General features: G+C 46.0%; 1 protein-coding gene across 1 annotated transcript in view; it reads right to left on the bottom strand.

Annotated features, from left to right (window-relative positions):
- LOC147727569 (E3 ISG15--protein ligase HERC5-like) overlaps positions 1 to 20,923 on the bottom strand; it is a 479,269-nt gene that overhangs the window by 353,207 nt on the left and 105,139 nt on the right. Inside the window, exons 7-8 of the mRNA XM_086963137.1 lie at positions 6,700 to 6,824; positions 2,823 to 2,917 (exon numbers count right to left, since the gene is read on the bottom strand). Coding sequence (XP_086819263.1) covers positions 2,823 to 2,917; positions 6,700 to 6,824 — 220 coding nt within the window. The remainder of the gene's footprint in view (positions 1 to 2,822; positions 2,918 to 6,699; positions 6,825 to 20,923) is intronic.

Here is a 20,923-nt window from a genome sequence, read left to right as displayed (position 1 = left end):
ACGATTCAGAAAAGGGGGTGGTGATGAACAGAGTGTCTGAATTAAGCAGACCACTCTTACCCAGTCCAAAGATCAGGGCTTGATCCATCACCGTTATTTATCTCACTGCACCATCCCAGCTCAGAACCTGGCTATATGCACATCAGTCTGTCCCTGGCCCAGTGCATCATGGGAACAGGGCAGACTAAACTACCAAGCCAATTCTTCACCAGAAAGGAGACAAGCTACCGGGGACCGGTTTCTGGCATTTCAGCCGTCTTCGGCCCGGCTTGCTTGAATCCTGATGGTGCAGTGAGATAGGGACTCATGTCTGAGTATACCCTGCCACACCTGTAGTGGCCAAAAACGATTCAGAAAAGGGGGTGGTGATGAACAGAGTGTCTGAATTAAGCAGACCACTCTTACCCAGTCCAAAGATCAGGGCTTGATCCATCACCGTTATTTATCTCACTGCACCATCCCAGCTCAGAACCTGGCTATATGCACATCAGTCTGTCCCTGGCCCAGTGCATCATGGGAACAGGGCAGACTAAACTACAAAGCCAATTCTTCACCAGAAAGGAGACAAGCTACCGGGGACCGGTTTCTGGCATTTCAGCCGTCTTCGGCCCGGCTTGCTTGAATCCTGATGGTGCAGTGAGAAAGGGCCAGAAACCGGTCCCCGGAAGCTTGTTTCCTTCCCAGTGTAAGAATTGGCTTGGTAGTTTGGTTTGCCCTGTTCCCATCATGCACTGGGACAGGAACAGACTAATTTGCATATAGCCAGGTTCTGAACTGGGATGGTGCAGTGAGCTAAAAAACGGTGTTGGATCTAGCCCTGATCTCTTGAGTGGGTGAGAGTATTCTGCTTAATTCAGAAACTCTCTCCATCACCACCCCTTGTCGTTAAATATTTTTTCCACCCTAAGCGTGGAAGGGTATACTCAGATGTGAGTCCCTTGCTCATTGCACCATCAGGATTCAAGCAAGCCGGGCCGACGACGGCTGAAATGCCAGAAACCGGTCCCCGGAAGCTTGTTTCCTTCCCAGTGTAAGAATTGGCTTGGTAGTTTGGTTTGCCCTGTTCCCATCATGCACTGGGACAGGAACAGACTAATTTGCATATAGCCAGGTTCTGAACTGGGATGGTGCAGTGAGATAAAAAACGGTGTTGGATCTAGCCCTGATCTCTTGACTGGGTGAGAGTATTCTGCTTAATTCAGAAACTCTGTCCATCACCACCCCTTGTCGTTAAATACACATATGCAAGCATATATTCTATCTAACAGCACAATGTTTGCATTGTTTAAGTTCTTTACCATTGCTGTTATGCTGATTTATCTGTTTTGTTTCCTCCTATTGATTATTGCAATGCAGGTATTTTACACAATAATCTTATTGCTTCAATAAATATTGAAATGCCAATTTGAGTATTTCTTGTGTCTCCATTTGGGCATGCATGAGTTACCAGGTTCTAGATCCGTTTCCAAAATTTCCTTGGGGAGTCGGGGTTGTCATGTTCTGAGGTTGCACATACCACTGGTTGTCGACTGTGGTTATGGGTACAGATGGTGCACTGTGATCTAGCCAGGACTAAGGCCAAGATATCCTGATGGTATGCATAGAATCAGTCTTGCACAGTTTTGACTTTTCAGTTGTTCAACAAACGTGCAGTTTTACTGAAAAAGTATGAACCGTATGACATTACGTCTGACATCTGTACATTCATCTGTAAACATGTTCAAGCTCCAGGAGACTGAAAAAGGCTCTGCTAATACACTATGCAGCTGCTTTTGCGTTTGGCAGAAAGAGTACTCCGCCACAACAGTGACAGAGTACCCTCCCTGGATAGCTCACAGTCCCACCACCCAATTTAGAGTGGGCGATCAGGTGGTAGTGTGATTGTAAAAAATAATGACCATGGTGTGGAGGTCATTAGTTTTTAATTTTTCAAAAACAAACTTCAGCTTCCTCAGTTTGTTTTCGAAAAATGAAAAACTATGTGAACGTTTGATGGGTGGATGTAACTAACTGTCAAACTTTTACAACAGTTACAGGGACCACCATGACAGTGGTTCCTGTCAATGTTAAGAGTTGTCTGCTGACGTAAATGCAAGCAACATCATCATTTTAACCTGCAGAGAAATTAGGACCAAGGTATGAATGAGAGACATTCCTGTGCTGCCCTCATCCCTTCACCGCTTTCTACCCCTATTTATCCCAATTACCTACGGTGTCTGACTCTCCTTTGTGCTGTAACACCTAATCATCCTTACTAACCTGTCCTGGTGCAAAATTGTGCCTTGACTCTCTACCTTTTATTTCCCACACTATTTTTCAATAGTACGTATCAGCGGCATAGCAACAACTCAGTACTGAGACAAGCACCTTATTACATGCAGACTCTGGCACATACCCATCTAGCTGGAACCAGTGCTTAATTAGTAGAAGTATGAGAGCCGGTGGCCAAAGCTCTGCTCAGAAGCCGACGGCAGGACCTGTTAAATGTTGGTGCATCCAATGCCAAGGCTGCGTAATCTTGAATCAACCTCATGATTTGTTCATCCGCTAGCAACATTCCCTGCCCTTTTATCTCACTCTTGCAGGTTCATGCTTTGTGATGTTTTTTTTCCATGTTTCTCATCTGCTGTCTTTTCACTTTGTGTGCTTTCCCTCTCTTGCTCTTGGTAAATGGTAAATGTCTAATGTGGAAAAATAAGAGTCAGTCTCCAAAAATGAGCGTTGGTGGGCCCCACCAGCTCAAATTAAGGACGTTTTGGAACATAACATTGATAAAACAATTAGTCACATTATACGCAATACATATGGCATAAGCTCCATACCTTTTCCTCCAAAATGACAACAGCACTTTGGTTTCCTCCAGCTATGATCCTATAGCTTCTTCCTGAGGTACCTTTTTCTCCATGAATATCGAGCTCTGAAAATGAAAGGGAAGTTCATGTCCGTTGTTCATACTTTCCAAAATTAAGGCACAAACAATCATGTTAAAAAATTAGCTGAGTCCCCATTTCTAAAAGTGCACTGTCTCTTTTAGGACAACCTAAGACACATTAATGGCAGTCATTGTTTGTTGCTTATTTCTATAACATGGTTGAACAAACATAATAATATAACATGAAAAAAATACACTGCATGCATGTCGAACTTTCTTTGTTTTCCTTCAGTTTTTATAGGACTGGGGTTTTCAATTTTAACTTTTTTTCCTTGGTACTATCCTCACTTCTTTTTTTAAATATATACCTATAACTACAGTTTTGTAGCTTATAGCTATTTTAGGGTGTTGTGGCATGGAAGCGCCAGAGCTAGTTCAAGGAGGGTTGCCCGTGCATGGTTACAGTGAGGTGCGACATCTCTGCACCTCAGCCTTCCTGACACAGTAGGTAAGACGACGAGCAGAGGAGCTGGTCTGACTGTGAGACTTCCTCACTTTGAACCACAAGCTACAGCCCAATCCTCCCCCAACTGTCTACCAGGAGCAGTGCTTGGGAAGAGCTGGTCTGCAGAGCTTCCTAATGTGGTCCTTTCCCCGTTCCCCCTGCTTCAGTGTCAGAGTCTCCACTTTCTACCCATGGGAATGAAGGTGGTGCATTTCCATTGTCTGGAGAGGGTCTCCTCCTCCCGTCTTGTACTGCGTGAAACCAGGGGCATTCAAATGGATCCATTATGCTTATATAATTAATACAGTGAGAACTTTATGGGTGAAAATCAGAAGACATCTGCTTCAGCATTTTCAGAATTTACTTTTCGATGTTTGCCTTATTGACCTCGTATATTCTCTCATGTTGTTATGATCATGAGATTACTGCTTCCTTTAAGCACTGCACACATTTCTGTATATTTTCCCAATATATGAATCCAGTCCTTAATTTACACTTCCAACCCCTGGGCCTTGCTGAAGCGGTTGTCTTGTAGTAGCTGAGCACTGGACAGACAGTTCATCTAAATCTTGTGACAAAAGTACCTGATAGAGCTCTATATCCCATGCAAATGATGTTGATTCTTTCCACAGTGTTACATCCGCCAATAGCACGCCATCTCAAACAGCACACAGTCAAAGGATGCATGAAAACTGCATTAAAACTGACCTTGTGTTAAAATTTCTGATTGTTGCCTCTCCTTTTTTCTTTCAATTAACCTCACTTACATCTCATACCATGCATGTCTCTTCTATCTGAACATAGTCTACTCTTATGTATGGTTGCCTTACTTTCTATTATTGCATTTCATCAAATTGTTCACACTTCATTTAAAAAATCACAATGAACTCTCTTGTAAGTAGTACACCTGCGGCCCCTCTAGGTCATTTATTAATTCCACTAACCATCTGCAATAACTCACATACCCCCTACTAATGATCAACCTAACTCCTACTCATTTATTCTTCCACAAAGAAACTTAAGTAAACGCTTAGAATGGTTTCCATAACAGCAAAAGATTAATTTTAATAACCAATTAAAAAACTGGACTAACTGCCCCCCCGTTGGGTTCCCGGAGCAGCGTGCTGCCTGTCGTAAAGCGCTTCAGTGCCTTGTCAGGGGTAGTAAGCGCTATATAAATGCAAATACATTAAAATACAATACATGCTGTGCATAGTACTACTCAGAACACCATCTTGTTTATTTGGAATAATTGAAAATTGTGTGTTTTTGACTCACAAGGATGTCAACTTAAACCCACGTTGTCCGACACATTAGATGCAACCATCAGATATTTTTACAATCATAGTTCTATCTTCTTTTACTTATATTTACTCTTCTATTTTCTATTTCTCTACTCATTTTTATCACTCTTCAACATCTATGTAATCTACTTCATGATTTTGTATTCATTTATTTTAGGGGTGTTATATAGCGCTTACCTGACCCGGGGGACATAGTAGAGCAGTCTTAAACATAAAGTTCCGAAGTCTAAGAGTGCAGAGGATTCTTGAGGTAGTAGTTGAGTCCTGAGGTAGCCTTGTTGAATGCTTTACTGAGGTAGTCCGAGAGTCCTGAGGCAACCTCATTTTGTGCACATTTGACTAGAAGCAGGCTGAGGAGGATCAGTTTGATGCAAACTCAAAGAGCAACGGAGACAGGGTTGACGTGAGGGTGGAGGTTATCCATTCGGGTTGGAGCGGTTGAGGAGAAGGGTTTTTAGGTGCATTTTGAATTTTGTGGGGATGGGGATGAGAAGGAGGGAGTTGGAGCTCTTGAGGTTCCTTGTCTGACCTGCCCTCTTGAGTTTGGCAGCCAGATAGTCCGGTTTTCATGTGTGCAGGGCTTTGTGAGTGAGGCAAGCCGTTTTGAAGTAAGCCCGCTGATCAACTTGGAGCCATTCTAGTACTCTTAGTGCTGGAGAAATGTGGTCGTATTTCCTGATTCTGGTGACCAATCTGGCTGCTGCGTTGAGGGTTGTTTTGAGGGGAGCTAGGTGAGTTTTTGCAGTGCCGGTTAAGGTTGCTTTACTATAGTTGAGACTGGATAGCACCAGTGCTTGGGGGCTTGTTTGAGGTCTTTGGTAGGGATGAATGGTTTAATTTTGTAGAGAAGCTTCAGGTTGAGGAAGGCAGTCTTTGCAGAGTTTTTAATGTTGGTTATGTCCAGTTTAGAGTCCAGGGTGATTCCTAGTGATTTTACGAAGTAAGCCATGGTGAGATTGCCGTTTAGAGCATCCAAAGCTTTAAGCCATTCTGAAAATTGTGGGTTCTCTTCTTTGTTGGAGATGAGAGGATCTCCGTTTTGTCCTGGTTGAGTTTAAGGTGATTTTGGGACAGCCAGTGTTGAATTTCTTTTAGGGTGTTAGTCTGAGGATGTCGTCTGGGGAGGAGGTTTTCAGATAGATCTGGGTGTCAGCAGCATATAGGTGGATGGGGATATTAGCATTTTTAAGTATGGTGGTGAGGGATTCCATGTATATGTTGAACAGTTGAGGTGAGAGCACTGAACCTTGGGGCACACCCCTGCTGACGGGGTGAAGGTCGAAGGTAAAGTTTTTGATTTTTATCCTTTGCGACTGGTTGTGGAGGAAGGCGGGGAACCAGCGGAGGACCATCTCATGAATTCTGTAAATACCTCTTATTCTACCATTATTTAAGCCCTGACGCGCATCATCCAAAAAGCAGTAGCTGTATCCTTTGACTTGCCTCATACCATTTACCTTCAGCTGTTTTATGCCTAATCCTTCTCTCCTCACAGATGCATGTCCATGTCTTTTCTGTCACCTAGTTCTCTATTCCACATCGTCTGTGTCTTTTCATGCTCTTCAGAAGGTTGTTCAGCTGGTACAGTGAGCACCTCAAGTCCTTGGCAGTAGCTGCTTTCCTGTATCTCCTTCAGTGTAGACACACTACTGCCTTCTCGGATGATGAATTTCAGCTCAAAAGGCAAACAGCCCCCTTGAAAGGAACTATTCACGGCTTAAGGTTTTCATCACCATGGTACTGGGCACTCCATCTTAGACAGAATGTAAGTTGTGCTACTCTGCCAACCAGGACTTCGCTTAAGACTGGCAGATCTTTCTCAGCAGGCAGTGTAAGTGAAAGAGTGGACAAGGCACAGGTTAGCCAAGCAGGCTTTAATAATTTCGCAAAATAACTGGTTGAATTAATAACAAGCAACCTTAAGATTATATGCCTATTTACAAAAAAATTGTGATCTTTGTTGAAGTAACTTACACAGATAAATGAGAGTGCAATCATACAGTATGACAATATATTACCTGGCAACTGCATAGGTAGTGCCATGAATCTGCCATGCATGTCCCCATTACTTCTTTGTTGCTGTTTCTCAACCCCAAATAAGTATACCGTCTTTGAAGAAGTAGCATAAGCAAGTGTGTGATGTCTGTTAGGGAACAAATACATTGAATTAATAAAATATGCTAAAGATGTCTGGCTGCAGCCAACTGATTATTTTATTGTTCACCAAAGGGCTGATAATTAGTCATCAAAACCTGAAGGTAAATATGTTATATCCTGATTTAGGTGTAATGCATTCTATGTCTAGTTTCCCTCTTACCTGCTGCTCAGCCACTGTGTGTGATGTCATAGAATGTTGATGAGTGCCTGGCCTGGGAGAGTGTCAGTTGGAGAGAGTGGGCTGAGCAGTAGGATGCTGCTCCTAGTGAGGCATATACATTCACCTTATAACCTGGGACTAAAATGTTATTTCTTCCATAAACCTACATCATATAACCTACGTGTCCTGCCTACCAAGGAGTTACCTTTATAAGCAACACTGGCGACTAGTTGGAAACTTACCTACACATGAAAGGAGATTGAAGAGGAAGTGAATCTATTGGAATAAAACAAGGAGAAAAGAGATTGAAGAATTGAGAAGAAAAGCGACACATGAAGAGGAAAGTAGACCTGAACCCCACCAGTGTGTTAATTCATCAGACGGTCTACAGACTGAGAGGGTGGTCCACTTAATTACACACAGTTGAACACTCAGCCTATGGTCAAGGGAAGTATAAGTGCGTGGACCAGTTGATGTTTACAGATTGATCCTGACCTGTAACCTGAGTCAACAGTGTGTGAGCTCATTTATATAGTATTTTAGGAGTGCAGTGGCAGGAACTGAAGATTGTACCGGCAGTGAGTTTCAAGATAAACCATTACCTGGAGTGTGAGACTCAATTCTACTGTGCGTGTGTCTCTGTGCGAGCTGTGGGGGAGCCATAGATAAACTTGCCAGTGGGGAGTGAACCGGCAGCGTGTAAAGTGATAACAGTTGGGCAGGCATTGTAAGCACACGCCTGGTGATCAGCAGTATTATTTGTTTTAATGGTGCCCGCGCAACACGCTGTTTTTTAGGTCGCAGCCTGGCGAAAGCAGCTTATGCACAGCTCTGCCATGCAGGGGCTTCTTGGAATCAACATGGATTCCGAAGCTGTGTCCCATCTCCACCTTCAGCTTTCATTCGTGCGCGTTGTTTGGTGTCACAAATTATGCCAAAGGCAGTGCAATGATTGCACCGAAGGCATGTCAATCCGTCATTGTTGCCACCCTGTCTCCTTTTAGCCTTGCCTAGCGGGATTGGATCTCTTACCGGCAGCATGACACAGTAGGTTTATTATGAACTTGCTCCACTTTTTAAGCCATCACATGGGTTTGTTATCGGGGGCAGCTTCAACTAGCCGTTTCGCTTGCTGTAAGCTTTTCAAGCACAGAAAGCTGTGGCTCGCACAATTAACAGCTACTTTTACATATAAAACCGCATATTTCACTGCTGTGCCAGCCAGTGCCCCATCCCCAGACACTTTAATTACACATCAAAACACTCAGTGCCTTTAATTATTTCACTGTGCACTGGTTAGCTTTCATGGCGCTTTCTCTTTGCACTATTTTCCTTTAAATACGCACACACATGTTGCCAGTGCCCCGTCACCAGGCACCTTAATTCAACATAAAAAAACTTGTGCTGCGAAATTATTTCACTGTGCACTGGTTAGCTTTCACTGCGCTTTGTTTTTGGGCACTTTTCCTTTAAATGCGCACGCACATGTTGCCAGTACCCCGTCCCCAGGCACCTTAATTGCACATCAAAACACTCTGTACCGTTAATTATTTCATTGGGCACTGCTTAGATTTCACGGCACTTTGTTTTCGGGCGCTTTTCCTTTAAATGCGCGCACACATGTTGCCAGTGCCCTGTCACCAGGCACCCTAATTCCACATCAAAGCCCATGGTGCCACAAAACTATTTCACTGTGCACTGGTTAGCTTTCACAGCTCTTTCTTTTTGGGCGCTTTTCCATTAAATGCGCCTGTCACTAGGCGCCTTAATTCCACATCAAAAACTCGGAGCTGCGATATTATTTCACTGTGCATTGGTTAGCTTTCACGGCGCTTTGTTTTCGGGTGCTTTTCCTTTAAATGCACCCAGTCACCAGGCACCTTAATTCCACATCAAAACACTTGGTGCAGCAATATTATTTCACTGTGCACTGGTTAGCTTTCGTGGCGCTTTGTTTTCGGGCACTTTTCCTTAAATGCGCACACACACGTTGCCAGTGCCCCGTCACCAGGCACCTTAATTCCACATCAAAACATTCAGTGACGCAAAACTATTTCACTGTGCACTGGTTAGCTTTCACAGCGCATTGTTTTTGGGCGCTTTTCCTTTAAATGCACACACACGTTGCCAGTGCCCTGTCACCAGGCACCTTAATTCCATAGGTGGAAAAATTTCAGAGGGGGGGCTGACTCTTCCAGCAAGAGTTAGAATTGAGATGCAGAGGCTCTAGAAGGGGTGAAAAAAACAACACGCCTCATTTACAAGCGAATGGTCTTTTAAAGACCTGTGAAGTGCTCGGCAGCGGCTGTGTGTGTGCCCGGGAAGCTGTCTCAGCCCGGGCTGACCACCACAATGGTGGGGTGGGGGGGGGGGAGGGAGGGGTCTAAAGACCTTTGATCCCAATGGGCGTTGCACGCCTGCTGCAAGCTCTCAACTTTACTCATAACAAGCATTGGAAATGCAATAGGTCTCGCACCATTAGAGTTAGTGCTTTTAGAATTGTTTATGGGTTTTTTTTGTAAATGTTTAGCATTTTTGTTTCCTGTAGCCAATGCTAAAGAATTACAAATAAAAAAAGCCATAAACATTTCTTAAAGCTCTAACTGAAATGGTCTGAGACCTATTGCACTGTGTGAGGGTGAGGGGTTGAGGGTGAGTGAGGGTGAGGGTGAGGGTGGGTGAGGGTGAGTGAGGGGTTGAGGGTGAGTGAGGGTGAGTGAGGGTGAGGGTGAGGGTGGGTGAGGGTGAGTGAGGGGTTGAGGGTGAGTGAGGGTGAGTGAGGGTGAGGGGTTGAGGATGAGTGAGAGTGAGTGAGGGTGAGTGAGGGTGAGTGAGGGTGAGTGAGGGTGAGGTGTTGAGGGTGAGTGAGGGTGAAGGTGAGTGAGGTGTTGAGGGTGAGTGAGGGTGAGGGTGAGTTAGGGTGAGGGGTTGAGGGTGAGTGAGAGTAGTTGAGGCTGAGTGAGGGTGAGTGAGAGTGAGGGTGAGTGAGAGTGAGGGTGAGTGAGGGGTTGAGGGTGAAGGTTTGAGGGTGAGGGTGAGGGGTTGAGGGTGAGTGAGGGTGAGGGGTTGAGGGAGGGTGAGTGTGGGTGAGGGTGAGTGAGGGTGAGGGTGAGGAGTTGAGGGTGAGTGAGGGTGAGGGTGAGTGAGTGTGAGGGGTTGAGGGTGAGTGAGGGTGAGGGTGAGTGAGGGTGAGGCTGAGGTGTTGAGGGTGAGTGAGGGTGAGTGAGAGGTTGAGGGCGAAGGGTTGAGGGTGTGAGGGTGAGGGGTTGAGGGTGAGTGAGGGTGGAGGGTGAGGGGGTGAGGGTGAGGGGGTGAGGGTGAGGGGGTGAGGGGTGAGGGTGAGGGGTGAGGGTGAGGGGGGAGGGTGTGGGGTGAGAGTGAGGGGGTGAGGGTGTGGGGTGAGAGTGAGGGGGTGAAGGTTAGGGGGTGAAGGTTAGGGAGTGTGAGCGTTAGGGAGTGTGAGCGTTAGGGGGTGTGAGCGTTAGGGGGTGTGAGCGTTAGGGGGTGTGAGCGTTAGGGGGTGTGAGCGTTAGGCGGTGTGTGGGTTAGGGGGTGTGAGTGTGAGTGAGGGGGTGTGAGGCTTCGGGTGTGTGACGTTGCATGAGTGTGAGTGTGTGTGAGGGTGAGTGAGGGTGTGAGAGGTGTTGTTATGCAGAGGGTGTGTGACGGTGTGTGAGGGTGAGGGTGTGTGAGGGTGAGTGTGAGTCATTGTGAGGTGTTGAGGGTGAGTGAGGGTGAGTGAGGGGTTGAGGGTGAGTGAGGGTGAGGGTGGGTGAGTTTTATAGCAGAGTAGCTCCTTTGTGACTCCTTGTCACCCGAACACTTTTTCCACTCTTGGGATTTGATACTAGTAAGCCGGTTGCACTAATACATCTGAACGTTAGTACTGGTAAAAAAAAGCCCATAACTGGGAAAACAGAGTCTTGATGACATGTTCAGCCTAAGATTTAAGTATGTGACCTAGGTCCTGCCAACACTGATTTTTGGCTGCACACAGCTAATGTTTTTCCTAATTGGAACGTGACTTTATTTTACCTTTCTGTCACATTTGTTTACAGGTAGTGGTGTATAATGTAAAATATCCTACCTATTGAGAGTAAAATGCCCGCCAGTATTAGGTCAATCATGCATTTTTGTTTTACCATTCACTCACTATAACTAGAGTTTCTACCCCCATTAGGCAATAAATATGCAAATAGTGCGATTTGGGCAGGATTTGAAGTAGATTTTATATAATTTACAACTGAGTTGGATTAATTAAAGGCGCATTAGTGTTAGGCGGGCTGAGTCTAGAAATGCTCTTCGGGGTGGGGCGGGGGGAGGGGTGGTTGGGGGGTAGGGCTAGGACTTCCTTCCCTCTCCATTATTTAAATATTTACATCAATACAACAGAGATTACTGTGAACAGAACACACAAGGGAGGTGTTTACTTTACGCTGGCATTCGTTAGCTTACGGCTGATAATGTCTTTAGAAATAACATGCGTTGCATACACAGTGTCAGCACAGAGGTTTTGCTCTCAAAGGGGAAAAAATGCATGCCGTGCTCCTCACGCACCCCCTCTCCCCAACCATCTTAGTTATTAGCACCACCAAGGTTGAAAAGAGCAGAAAAGCAATGCCAATGAGAGGAAAGCCGTTTTGTGCAGGAGACAGTAAATGAAGACAGAAAGAAGCGGCTGGACTGACACAGAAAGCTCCGCGGTGTAGAGAAGGCGAGACTCCTGAACGCGAGTGTATGAGTACGAGGAAGAAGATCAAATAGAGAGTGAGTTAAGACAGGTGAGGGTGGGGGGTAAAGGTGTGGGGGTGGGGTGTTGGGAAAGAGCCCTTGCAGTCTGAAGGGGAAAGAGAAGTGCATCTGGCATAGGAGACTTTATCGTGAAGGATATTAGAGTGTGAGACAAAGGAGACGGCAAGGAGAGAGGTGAACAGAGAAGAAGTAGATGAGAGAGAGAACAGAGGAGAGATTTAGAGAGACAAAACGAGAAGGAGGGAGAGAGGCATAAAGTGAGGGACGAGAGAGAGGGGAAAAGAGTGTGCATGTGTGAGAGAGAGAGTAAGAGGCAACGAGTAACGGCTTGAGGAGGTGAGGGAAGGGCTAAAGGCAACAATGTCACCGGGTGAAAAAAAAGCAAAAGAGAAAGCAGGGTAACCTGACCCAGGAGGGGGGAGGAGGGAGGAGAAATGCGTCTCCGGAGCAGGGGGCGGAGCAGGGAGAGCGGGCTTTGAAATGTACTTCACACGGCCGGCCGGTCGTGAAACTGAAAGCATGGCCGGCCGGCCGGCCGTGAAAGCCTTTGATGCCGCAAAGATTGCAAAATATATACCTTTAACAAAATGACCATATTGATCCAGGTACCACTTTTTTAAGTTTACCACACATAGACGCCACTGCTACCAGTCAGTTCCCCTCCACAGGTCCCGCTTCATGAGGCCGGTGTACTGTTGTGGTATAACTTGGCTGTGGAAGTAGGCTTTTCTGGAAGGGCGGATTGATGCGTCAGGGTTTTAAGCACTACATTGCAGAGTGAATGACAATGTGGTGGTGGTGGTGGTGGGGGTGGTGGGGGGTGAAATAGTCTAAGGTAAAGAAAGTGCGCTTGCACTAAATGTCCTCGCCAGTGTTACTGAGATGGGTGTTCTGGTGGTACACGTCATATACTCCATTCCTCGTATTTTATTTATCCCAAATAGTTGTAGGGAGCAATCTTTTATTGACCTACTTTAATTCATACATCAGCTGGCCTTGCACACATCTTTTTGTGTAAATGCTGGCCGCGTTTTTTCTTCTAGAAAGGAGTTAAATCCTACGTTTGAAATAATCTAAACAATTAAACCTGTAGTGAAGTTGGTGGTTTAAACAAAGATCCGTTTGACCTCTCTCCCTCTTACCAACAGAGCTAAGAACGCTACGACAGGCAATCATGAATTTCACGTGTCGTCTGGTCTGAATTGCATAGCAGGAGCGCGCCTTTGCATCCCCTGTAGTGGAAAGTTAGATATTCAAGGGGTCTCTTCAACGTGATGGCATAATAATAATGCACGACTGAAAGGGAATCTGCGGTAATGCCTTAAGAGCATAGCCGATCTGGACTGGCAGTGCGCAGCATATAATTCAGCCTGTTATGCAGTGGCATTAAATGTACATATTGTCGTGGAAGCGGATGCTTTCAGACATGTAAAATGGGGGTTTCTCGGTGGGGTGCTGCTCTCGCTGAGGCCCATCATACGCACTGAATAGGTGATATCTACAATGAAGTAGCTTCATGCAGACGCACTCGGGGCTGGGAGGGCAGCGAGAAACCTTGAACTGCAGGGGCAGCGCTTGTTTAGCAGCGGAGTGCTGGATGCTGCCAAGGTGAAACTGCAAGACTCAAACGCACGATTAGAAGCAATTTAATCTTATTAGCAAAGCAGAAACCGCCCCATCACGGCCACTTAGGCAAGTTGGACATCTAGTGAAGGGAAACAAATGTAGTCACACATCTCAAAGCGACACGAAGGAGAAACATAATCGGGGGAGGGAAGGAGAAGGATCTGCTCCGAGATCAAGGCGGACGGGGCAACCTGAGGAGCGGGTGGTTTACGAACATAAGAAGGACGGTGTTAGGAGTGAAGAGAAGAACAGTTAAGGTAGTATTGGGAGCAGTAGGAGGAAGAGATTCGATGGAAGGTTGCAGCGGAAAGACTGTAGAAGAGTGCTGGGAGAGAGAGTGGGGAGGAGAGTAGGAGGAGGAGGAGGGGGGAGGAGAGTAGGGTAGGCACAGCGAAGGCAGAGAAGGGGAAGGGGAGGGGGAGGAGAAATGCGACACGGCGGGCAGGGGGGGGGGCGGAGCGGGGGTGTGGGAGGAGTGCGCCTTGAGGGAAAATACGGCTGGGGGCATGTGCACGCGCTTTTAAGCTCAATGCGCATGCACATTGAGCTTAAAAGTCACGGGCACTGCAAGGAATCGCCACGATTCCCTGCAAGTTGGACAAAGAGTGGATAAGCCCCCATAGTCTCGCTTGCTCGATGCGCATGCGCATCGACAGGCGAGACCTAAAAAGAGCTGGCGCTCACACACACCCTTTTCACTTTTTAGGTCTCGGCTGTCGAAAGTAGCGCATGCGCTGCTCTCGGCATTTGAGAGGTTCTTGGAATCAATTCAGATTCCGAAGCTATCGGAGGCGGAGTTGAAGCCCAGCCCATCTTTCTAATTGGTTCGAAAGTAGCGCATGCGCTGCTCTCGGCATTTGAGAGGTTCTCGGAATCAATTCAGATTCCGAAGCTATCGGAGGCGGAGTTGAAGCCCCGCCCATCTTTCTAATTGGTTCTTTTCATGTAGCATGCAAAACGTAGGCTTCTCATTGTAAAGGAGGCTTCTTAGTCCCTCCATGTTGCCGCCTTGTCTCCTTTTGGCAACGCCACCGGGATTTGATCTTTCACCAGCGGCGTGACACTCATCTTTATTACTCCCTACGCACTTTTTTGTTTGCATTCCGCTCTGGCAAAGTCAGCCGCGTGTTTACTTTCGCATTGCGCTTTTACTGAAAGTGAAAGCACAATGTGAAAGTAAACAAGCGGCTGCCTTTGCTTTATTTTTATGTGTTCCAGTATGCCCACGTTTAACTTGTTAATGGCACTTAACTCCAGGCTCCAGCAGAAGGTGAAGAATGGCGAGCGCTGCCTTTGTTTCCAGCACAAGGTGAAGAATGGCAAGCGTCGCCTTTGTTGGAAAAGCCAGCAGCTGGTTTTCGACAGTCCATTCAACAATGTACAGATCATTTGATCATTCAGAGCCTTTCAGTCATCCCCCTTCATTTATGCCGACACTAATTACTTCAGATTCGGGTTTGGATGAAAGGGGGGTGCATTCAGCCATGGCGCTTCGTGGTGCATTCGGAGGGCGGCATAATAGCAATAGACTGGCAGTGACGATCCCGGGCGAACCCACAAGATATACAGCACTCATTTTAGTTCAGCGCAAGCAGCACGCGCGCTGTGGGCTCGGTGGGCACCGTGGGTGAGACGGGCCTGCTCTGCGGCATAGAGGCCCTTGTACTTTTAGGAGAAGTCAGTCACCCTTTAAAGGACAACACATATTTGTTTGATACAGGTGAATTGAAACCCGAGCCATTCAAATACTCCAGTAACAAACACTACTTTGACTAAATAGAGTGGGGCCGACAGTATCCACACACCCTACAGGAGAGTGGGGCTGTGCGAGGGACAGCAACGGGGTTCTGTCGGCATCTGTGCCTTGCACACCAGCCCACGAGTGACAATATAAACCGCCCGCCTGCGCGCAAGCACAGACCAAGCTGCCCTGTGTAGCTGGTGCAGGCGGCGCTGAGCTACGTCCCATTAAGTCCTGTAACTCCGTCACTGTCCACCCTTTTACAACCCCCATAGTCCACGCCCCAGCGAGGTCCACGTTTCAGCTGGCTGGCTGTGTTTCCAAAAAACTATGATCTAGCCTCTGTGCGTAAAAGGCCTCGAGTTGGCTCCATTTGAAAAATGCAGAAAGATTAGATGCCGCCTGGGCACAGTGCTCTGGTTTACCACAACGAGGAGTGGTTGAGTCCATGGCTCTGGAGTTTGTTATGCTCAGTTGGGGTTTGTTGTGTTGGTCACTGAGAAAATTCGGAGACGGTAAACTCTGGCTCAGGGTAGGCACTGATCATCAGTGCAGAGATCACTGGGCTGTGAAGTGCCAGCGTCTTCGTGCCCCCCTATTCGCTGGACTGCAGGGCCGGCTCTAGGGTGGTGCGATCGGTGCCACCGCACTGGGCACTGACTTGGGGTGGGAGCGCCATGTTCATCGTTTTAAAAGCACCTGATGCTGTGTACATTGTCTCCATTGCAGGTAAGGGGTTATCCCAATACAAGTTTGTGGACCTGGGTACAGTTCGGCATAGAAAAACAATGGTCCTCAAACCAATCATTAATTGGATTGGAGTAAAATCAATTACAATTTCCATGAATTCAGAGGTAAATAAATACCACGCTCTTGGAGAGAACCGTAGTTTTACAGAGAAACCAACAAAAAACAAAAGATGTGCAGCAACTGTTTAGAGTATGAAACAAAATCAATTTATTCCTCTTAGTAAATCTTTTCAAATTTATGCAATAACCTCATAAAACGTTGCTCCAAAGGGAACGTGCAAAGTAGAGGGTGCTCAAAGGTTGGTGGGCGGGAAGGTAATCCCAGAGTGAAATGAAGGAAAATAGGAAAGTTCAAAGTGGGATTGATTCAACATATCAATCTGGTAGGCCTGGCCCATAATATTTTACACAATCTATTTACATCATTTTCACAATCACAGATTGTTATATGAGGCACGTAATGGATAAGTGTTGGTGGGGGGCAAGTAAAAGGGTATATACTGTTGATGTTTCGACTTGACTTGTGGCACATAGAACGGTTGAGCCTTGGCCTGCGAGTCTTCCTCAGGACAGGGAGGGGATAAGGAGGCAACCAACTCGTGGTGTAAGAACCTCATCCGCACGACATCATTGCAGGGGTTGTGATATTTTCAATTGTGATGCAGGAGCAGCCGTTTCACTGCCAAGGAAATTATTTCACAAAGAATTCCACTCAAGGGTCAGTCCGGTCTGCAACAATGCAGGAGGTCTGTTTGGACGTGTACAAGATTGACATTGAAGTAAATAAACTGTGTAAAATATTATTATTAAAGAAAACCCCTAACAATGGTGTTACATTTTAAATTCAGAATGTGTTCTTTTCCAGTCCAAGGACTCCTAAACTATACTGCCACCAGTATGGATGAAATGTGACTCCTACTTCTAGTAGGCCTCTGTCTTATGTACCATTTCCTATATACTGATTTACGCACTGATGATTGATTGTCTCTGTGCAATCCGTGTGTGACGCAAAGTGTTCTGAAATGTTAAACTGGTATGAGTGACGTTATAAAGCTAAATTAATCTAAGAGACAGTGGTTATGGAGACTTGAGGGGTGAATGTCAAACGGTGGTAGTGAGGGAATCCGTGGCAGAGGTGGTCATTGAAGGGGCGGCAACAAAAATTGTCGCACAGGGCGCCACCAATGCTAAAGTCGGCCCTGGCAGACTGGGGCCCCCTCAGTCCTCCAAGAGGGGTAGGGCAGATACACACACTAGAACGTACTCCGCCAAGTGCGGCTGTATTGTTGAAAAGAGTTGTCCACCGACCGCAGTACTGAACAACGTGAGCTCTAGTTCCAGCTCTCCCGCTTGGAAAGGGTGTGTGATCCTGGGCAAATAAGGTATCTTTATGTGCCTAAACACCCTTCTCTGTAGAAGTCTAGTTTAACAACACTGGATTGACGGGCACTTTGGAAGCGCAACGTGCCATTAAACATTCTATGCCCTGTGAAAGGAGTTGAGAAAATTAAAAAGGCACCCTTTACCTGCACTACCCGGTAGGGACACGTATACTACATTACGGTGTACCCAGGGTGGCTGCTGAATAGTTACACAGACCACATCAGAGCAGTAGTGGTGCAGTGTAAGAAGTGCGGTTCGCTCCTCATTTACAGGCCAACAGCATGTCATCAACTCTCCAGAAATATCACAGCATTTAGGGAGCCTATGTTATTTTTTAAATGTATTTATAAAGTGTTATGTAGCACGAACATGACCCTTGCGGGTAACAGAGACACAGTATCTGTGCTAGCGGTGGGGGTAAGCCGGGGGAAACATGCTTTGTCCAGGCTCTGAAAATCTAGTGCAGGGTTGTGGGTGGAGTGGAGGGGGGACTGGGCATTCTGGACTGGTGCACGTGTTTCTGTCGCCTTCTGTTCGAATTTAGATGCACACAGCACCAACAGCGAGAGAGGCGTTTCTGGCCGCTAAAATGTGCGCTTTCAGATCCCCCATACAGAACTATCTATATACATTATATAAAGCGTAATATACAATATAATGTAGGCTTAGTGATTTCAAACAATTGAATAGTTTGAATAAATATTACTGCTAGTAAGATTGCTAGTGGAGATCTTGATTAAAAGTATTTATAATGTGTAAATCATTGTTCACGGACCATGGAACGCTGGATATACAACAGGCAGGGATACGGAGTTAGGAACATACAGTCAGAAACCTGCCCTGAACTTGTCAGCTATGTTTTACAAACTCCAGCTTCAGTGCGACCTGGGGTCTACAGACACCCCGGGGTCAGCCATGCAAGGTGGTCTGTAACAAGCAGAAGGGGACGGATCCTGTCACAGTGGCACGGATGGGGCCGCTGCTGTCTGCCGGAATAGACGTTGAGGCGCTTTTATGAGGCACAGCCATCACAGCACTCACCTGTGCTGTTTGAGAGAGGTTGAGTGCACCCAAGCAGTGGAGAAACACAGGGACATAACAAACACCCCCGCGGTGTGGGGGGGGCCCCAGTCTTCAGTAAATGAAGGGGGCCCCCTCAGCTCTTCGGTAAGAGCTGTGAGAGAGAGGCTTGCTTTGCTCTTAAAGCAAGCCTCTCACTCTCTAAAGCAGCCTGCTCTGAGCTGCTCCGGGTGACCCAGGACTGAAGAGAAACAAAGTATCAACTTACATTGTTTCTCTTCAGTCAGAGTCAGAGCCAGGCCGGAAAAAGGATGGGGTTAGGGGCCCCAGAGACAGCATTCCCCACAGGGCACAGCCTCCGAGAAGAGACAAGGCAGCACAGAGCTGACAGGAGCAGGAGAAGGATTGCAGCTCCTTCCAGGAGCAGGATCTGCTGGTATCCATTGGAAGGTAATCAAGCATTTGCAATATATGTTTTTCAAATAAATGCTTTTGCATATATGGTTTATGTTAGAATTGTTAGTTGTGGATTTGTGTTGTGTGGATTGGATCTGTGTAGTGAAATAAAGTGGCATGGTGTGCAGTGTTATTATGTGGATAGTAATTGTGTGGTTTTGAGTGTGTTGGAATTATGTAGAGTGGGATTGTGTGTCATGGAGTGGGAGATTATCTGGAATGGTATTTTGTGTTGTGGAGTGGTATGTAGTGGAGTTTACTTATGTGGTGTGCTGTTAAATATTGTAGCATGATGTGGAATTTTGTGGTGTAAATTGGATGTATGTTGTGTAATTGTGTTGTTGGTTTGAATTATGTAGTTTGCTGTTGAATTATGTGGTATGGAATGGAAATGTGTAGAGTTGAATTTGTGTGACCTGGAAGTGTACGCTGTTGATTGAAAATTGTGTTGAGTGGTATTATGAGGCATGGTGTGAAGTGAAGTTATGTGGAATGTTGCTACGTGGCGTAGATTGGATTTATGTAGAGTGTATTTATGCAATATGGAGTAGAGAATAATTATGTGGAGGTAAATTATGTAGCTCTGAGTGGTATTATGTGGAGTGTAATTATGTTGTGTGATGAATTGTGTGTTGATGAATTTTGGAATTGTGTGAGGTGTGGAATTATTTGGCATGGTGTGGTGTGTAAATGTGCGAAGTGGAAATATGCAGCTTGTGACAGAGTTGTATTTTTCGGACTGTAAATATGTCTTCTGCAGCTAAGTGTAAATATGTTGTGTAACAGTGAGTTTTGAAAGTGGGAGGGCGAAAAAGTTGGGGGATAAGTGTTATATCGCGAGTGAGCAAACAAACAATCCCAACTGAGAACATTTGGGATGAGGGGGGGTTCCACCCCAAGAATTTTTTGAGATAATGAGCGGTAATGGAGAGATGGGAGGAAAGGATAGAGTGTGAGGGGGCATTCTGCCGAGAGAAGGTGCGGGCACAGGAAGGAGGAGGTGTTAGAAGGAGGGGAATAGAAAGGGGAAATGAAGATGGGAGAAAACACAAGTGTAATTAGGAGAGGGGTGAGCAAGAAGGAGGGAGTAGTGTAAAAAAGGTTGAAGTATGTAATAGAAAGAGACCTAGGAGAGTGGGACATTGTAAAAGGGTTAGGAAGGAGGGAGAAAGCAAGTGCGTAGGATGTATGGAAGACTTGGTGGAGAGAGAGACAGGCAGGTCTAATGACCAGTCAGATCGATAGGGGAATGAACAGCCGAGAAGAAGCAGAGAAATGGTGAGAAGATGGGGAAAATGTGACAGAAAGAAGAGGAGTTATAGGCAAGTCAAGGAGCAGTTGAGAGTGAGTGAAAGCTTGGAGAGCATGAGTGAGGTTGTAGCGGTAGAGAGTAGGAATGAGCGGGAGTACAAACGTGGAGAGACTGGAGGCAGAGGGGAATGGGATTCAGCAGTTCCTGGTACAGTGCGATTGGCGGTTAGTCAAGAAGCAGATGAGCGGCCCCTCTTACTGAACCTCTGTGCATTACTAAATATTAACGGCCCTTGTCTGGCACTGTGTGCCCTTCCAACTCTGGTAGCCCGCTGTGCACATGATCAGCCTCTATGAAGCTTTGTGCACGCAGTCAACGTTTGTAAAAAATAGTGTTTCTGAGTCAGTTAATATCTGTACCAAGTTATAAAGCTCATAAGTGTCTGTGTGTGTATCCCTGCACGTGCTGAGGTTGAAAGGGTGAAGCAAAAACGGCGTCACTTCATCATGGTGGGGAATAAAGTCTAGATTTTGTATTAAACAACTATCAGGCATATGCATCAAAGTAAATACCGGGAGCAAAGGGTCCGATTCTCAAAATCTGCCCCTTTGCTCCCGGTAGTTTTGCATTTGGGATGCATCATCCCAAATGCAAAAGTCACAATTTAAGGAATCTCTAAATTGAGATTCCTTAAAGTGCAATTGCATTTAAGGAATCTCAAATTGAGATTCCTTAAATGCAATGCATGAAAGTCAAAAAAATAGCGAATTCACTAATAGGAGTAGCAAATTACCATGAAGTTGAACTTCATGGAAATTTGCTAAAACTTTGAAAAAAGCACTTTTGTGCATTTTTAAAAGTGTCATGTTGCGCCCACACATGCCCTTAGGGCATGTGTGTGTGCAACATATGTGCAGAAATCAATTTTAGGGGTGCAGAAGGGTGT

Source organism: Lissotriton vulgaris, chromosome 3_1 (genome assembly GCF_964263255.1).
Source record: "Lissotriton vulgaris chromosome 3_1, aLisVul1.2, whole genome shotgun sequence".
Taxonomy (NCBI): domain Eukaryota; kingdom Metazoa; phylum Chordata; class Amphibia; order Caudata; family Salamandridae; genus Lissotriton; species Lissotriton vulgaris.
Note: the sequence above shows the minus strand (reverse complement) of the source record. Positions and strands in the feature narration are given on the sequence as shown.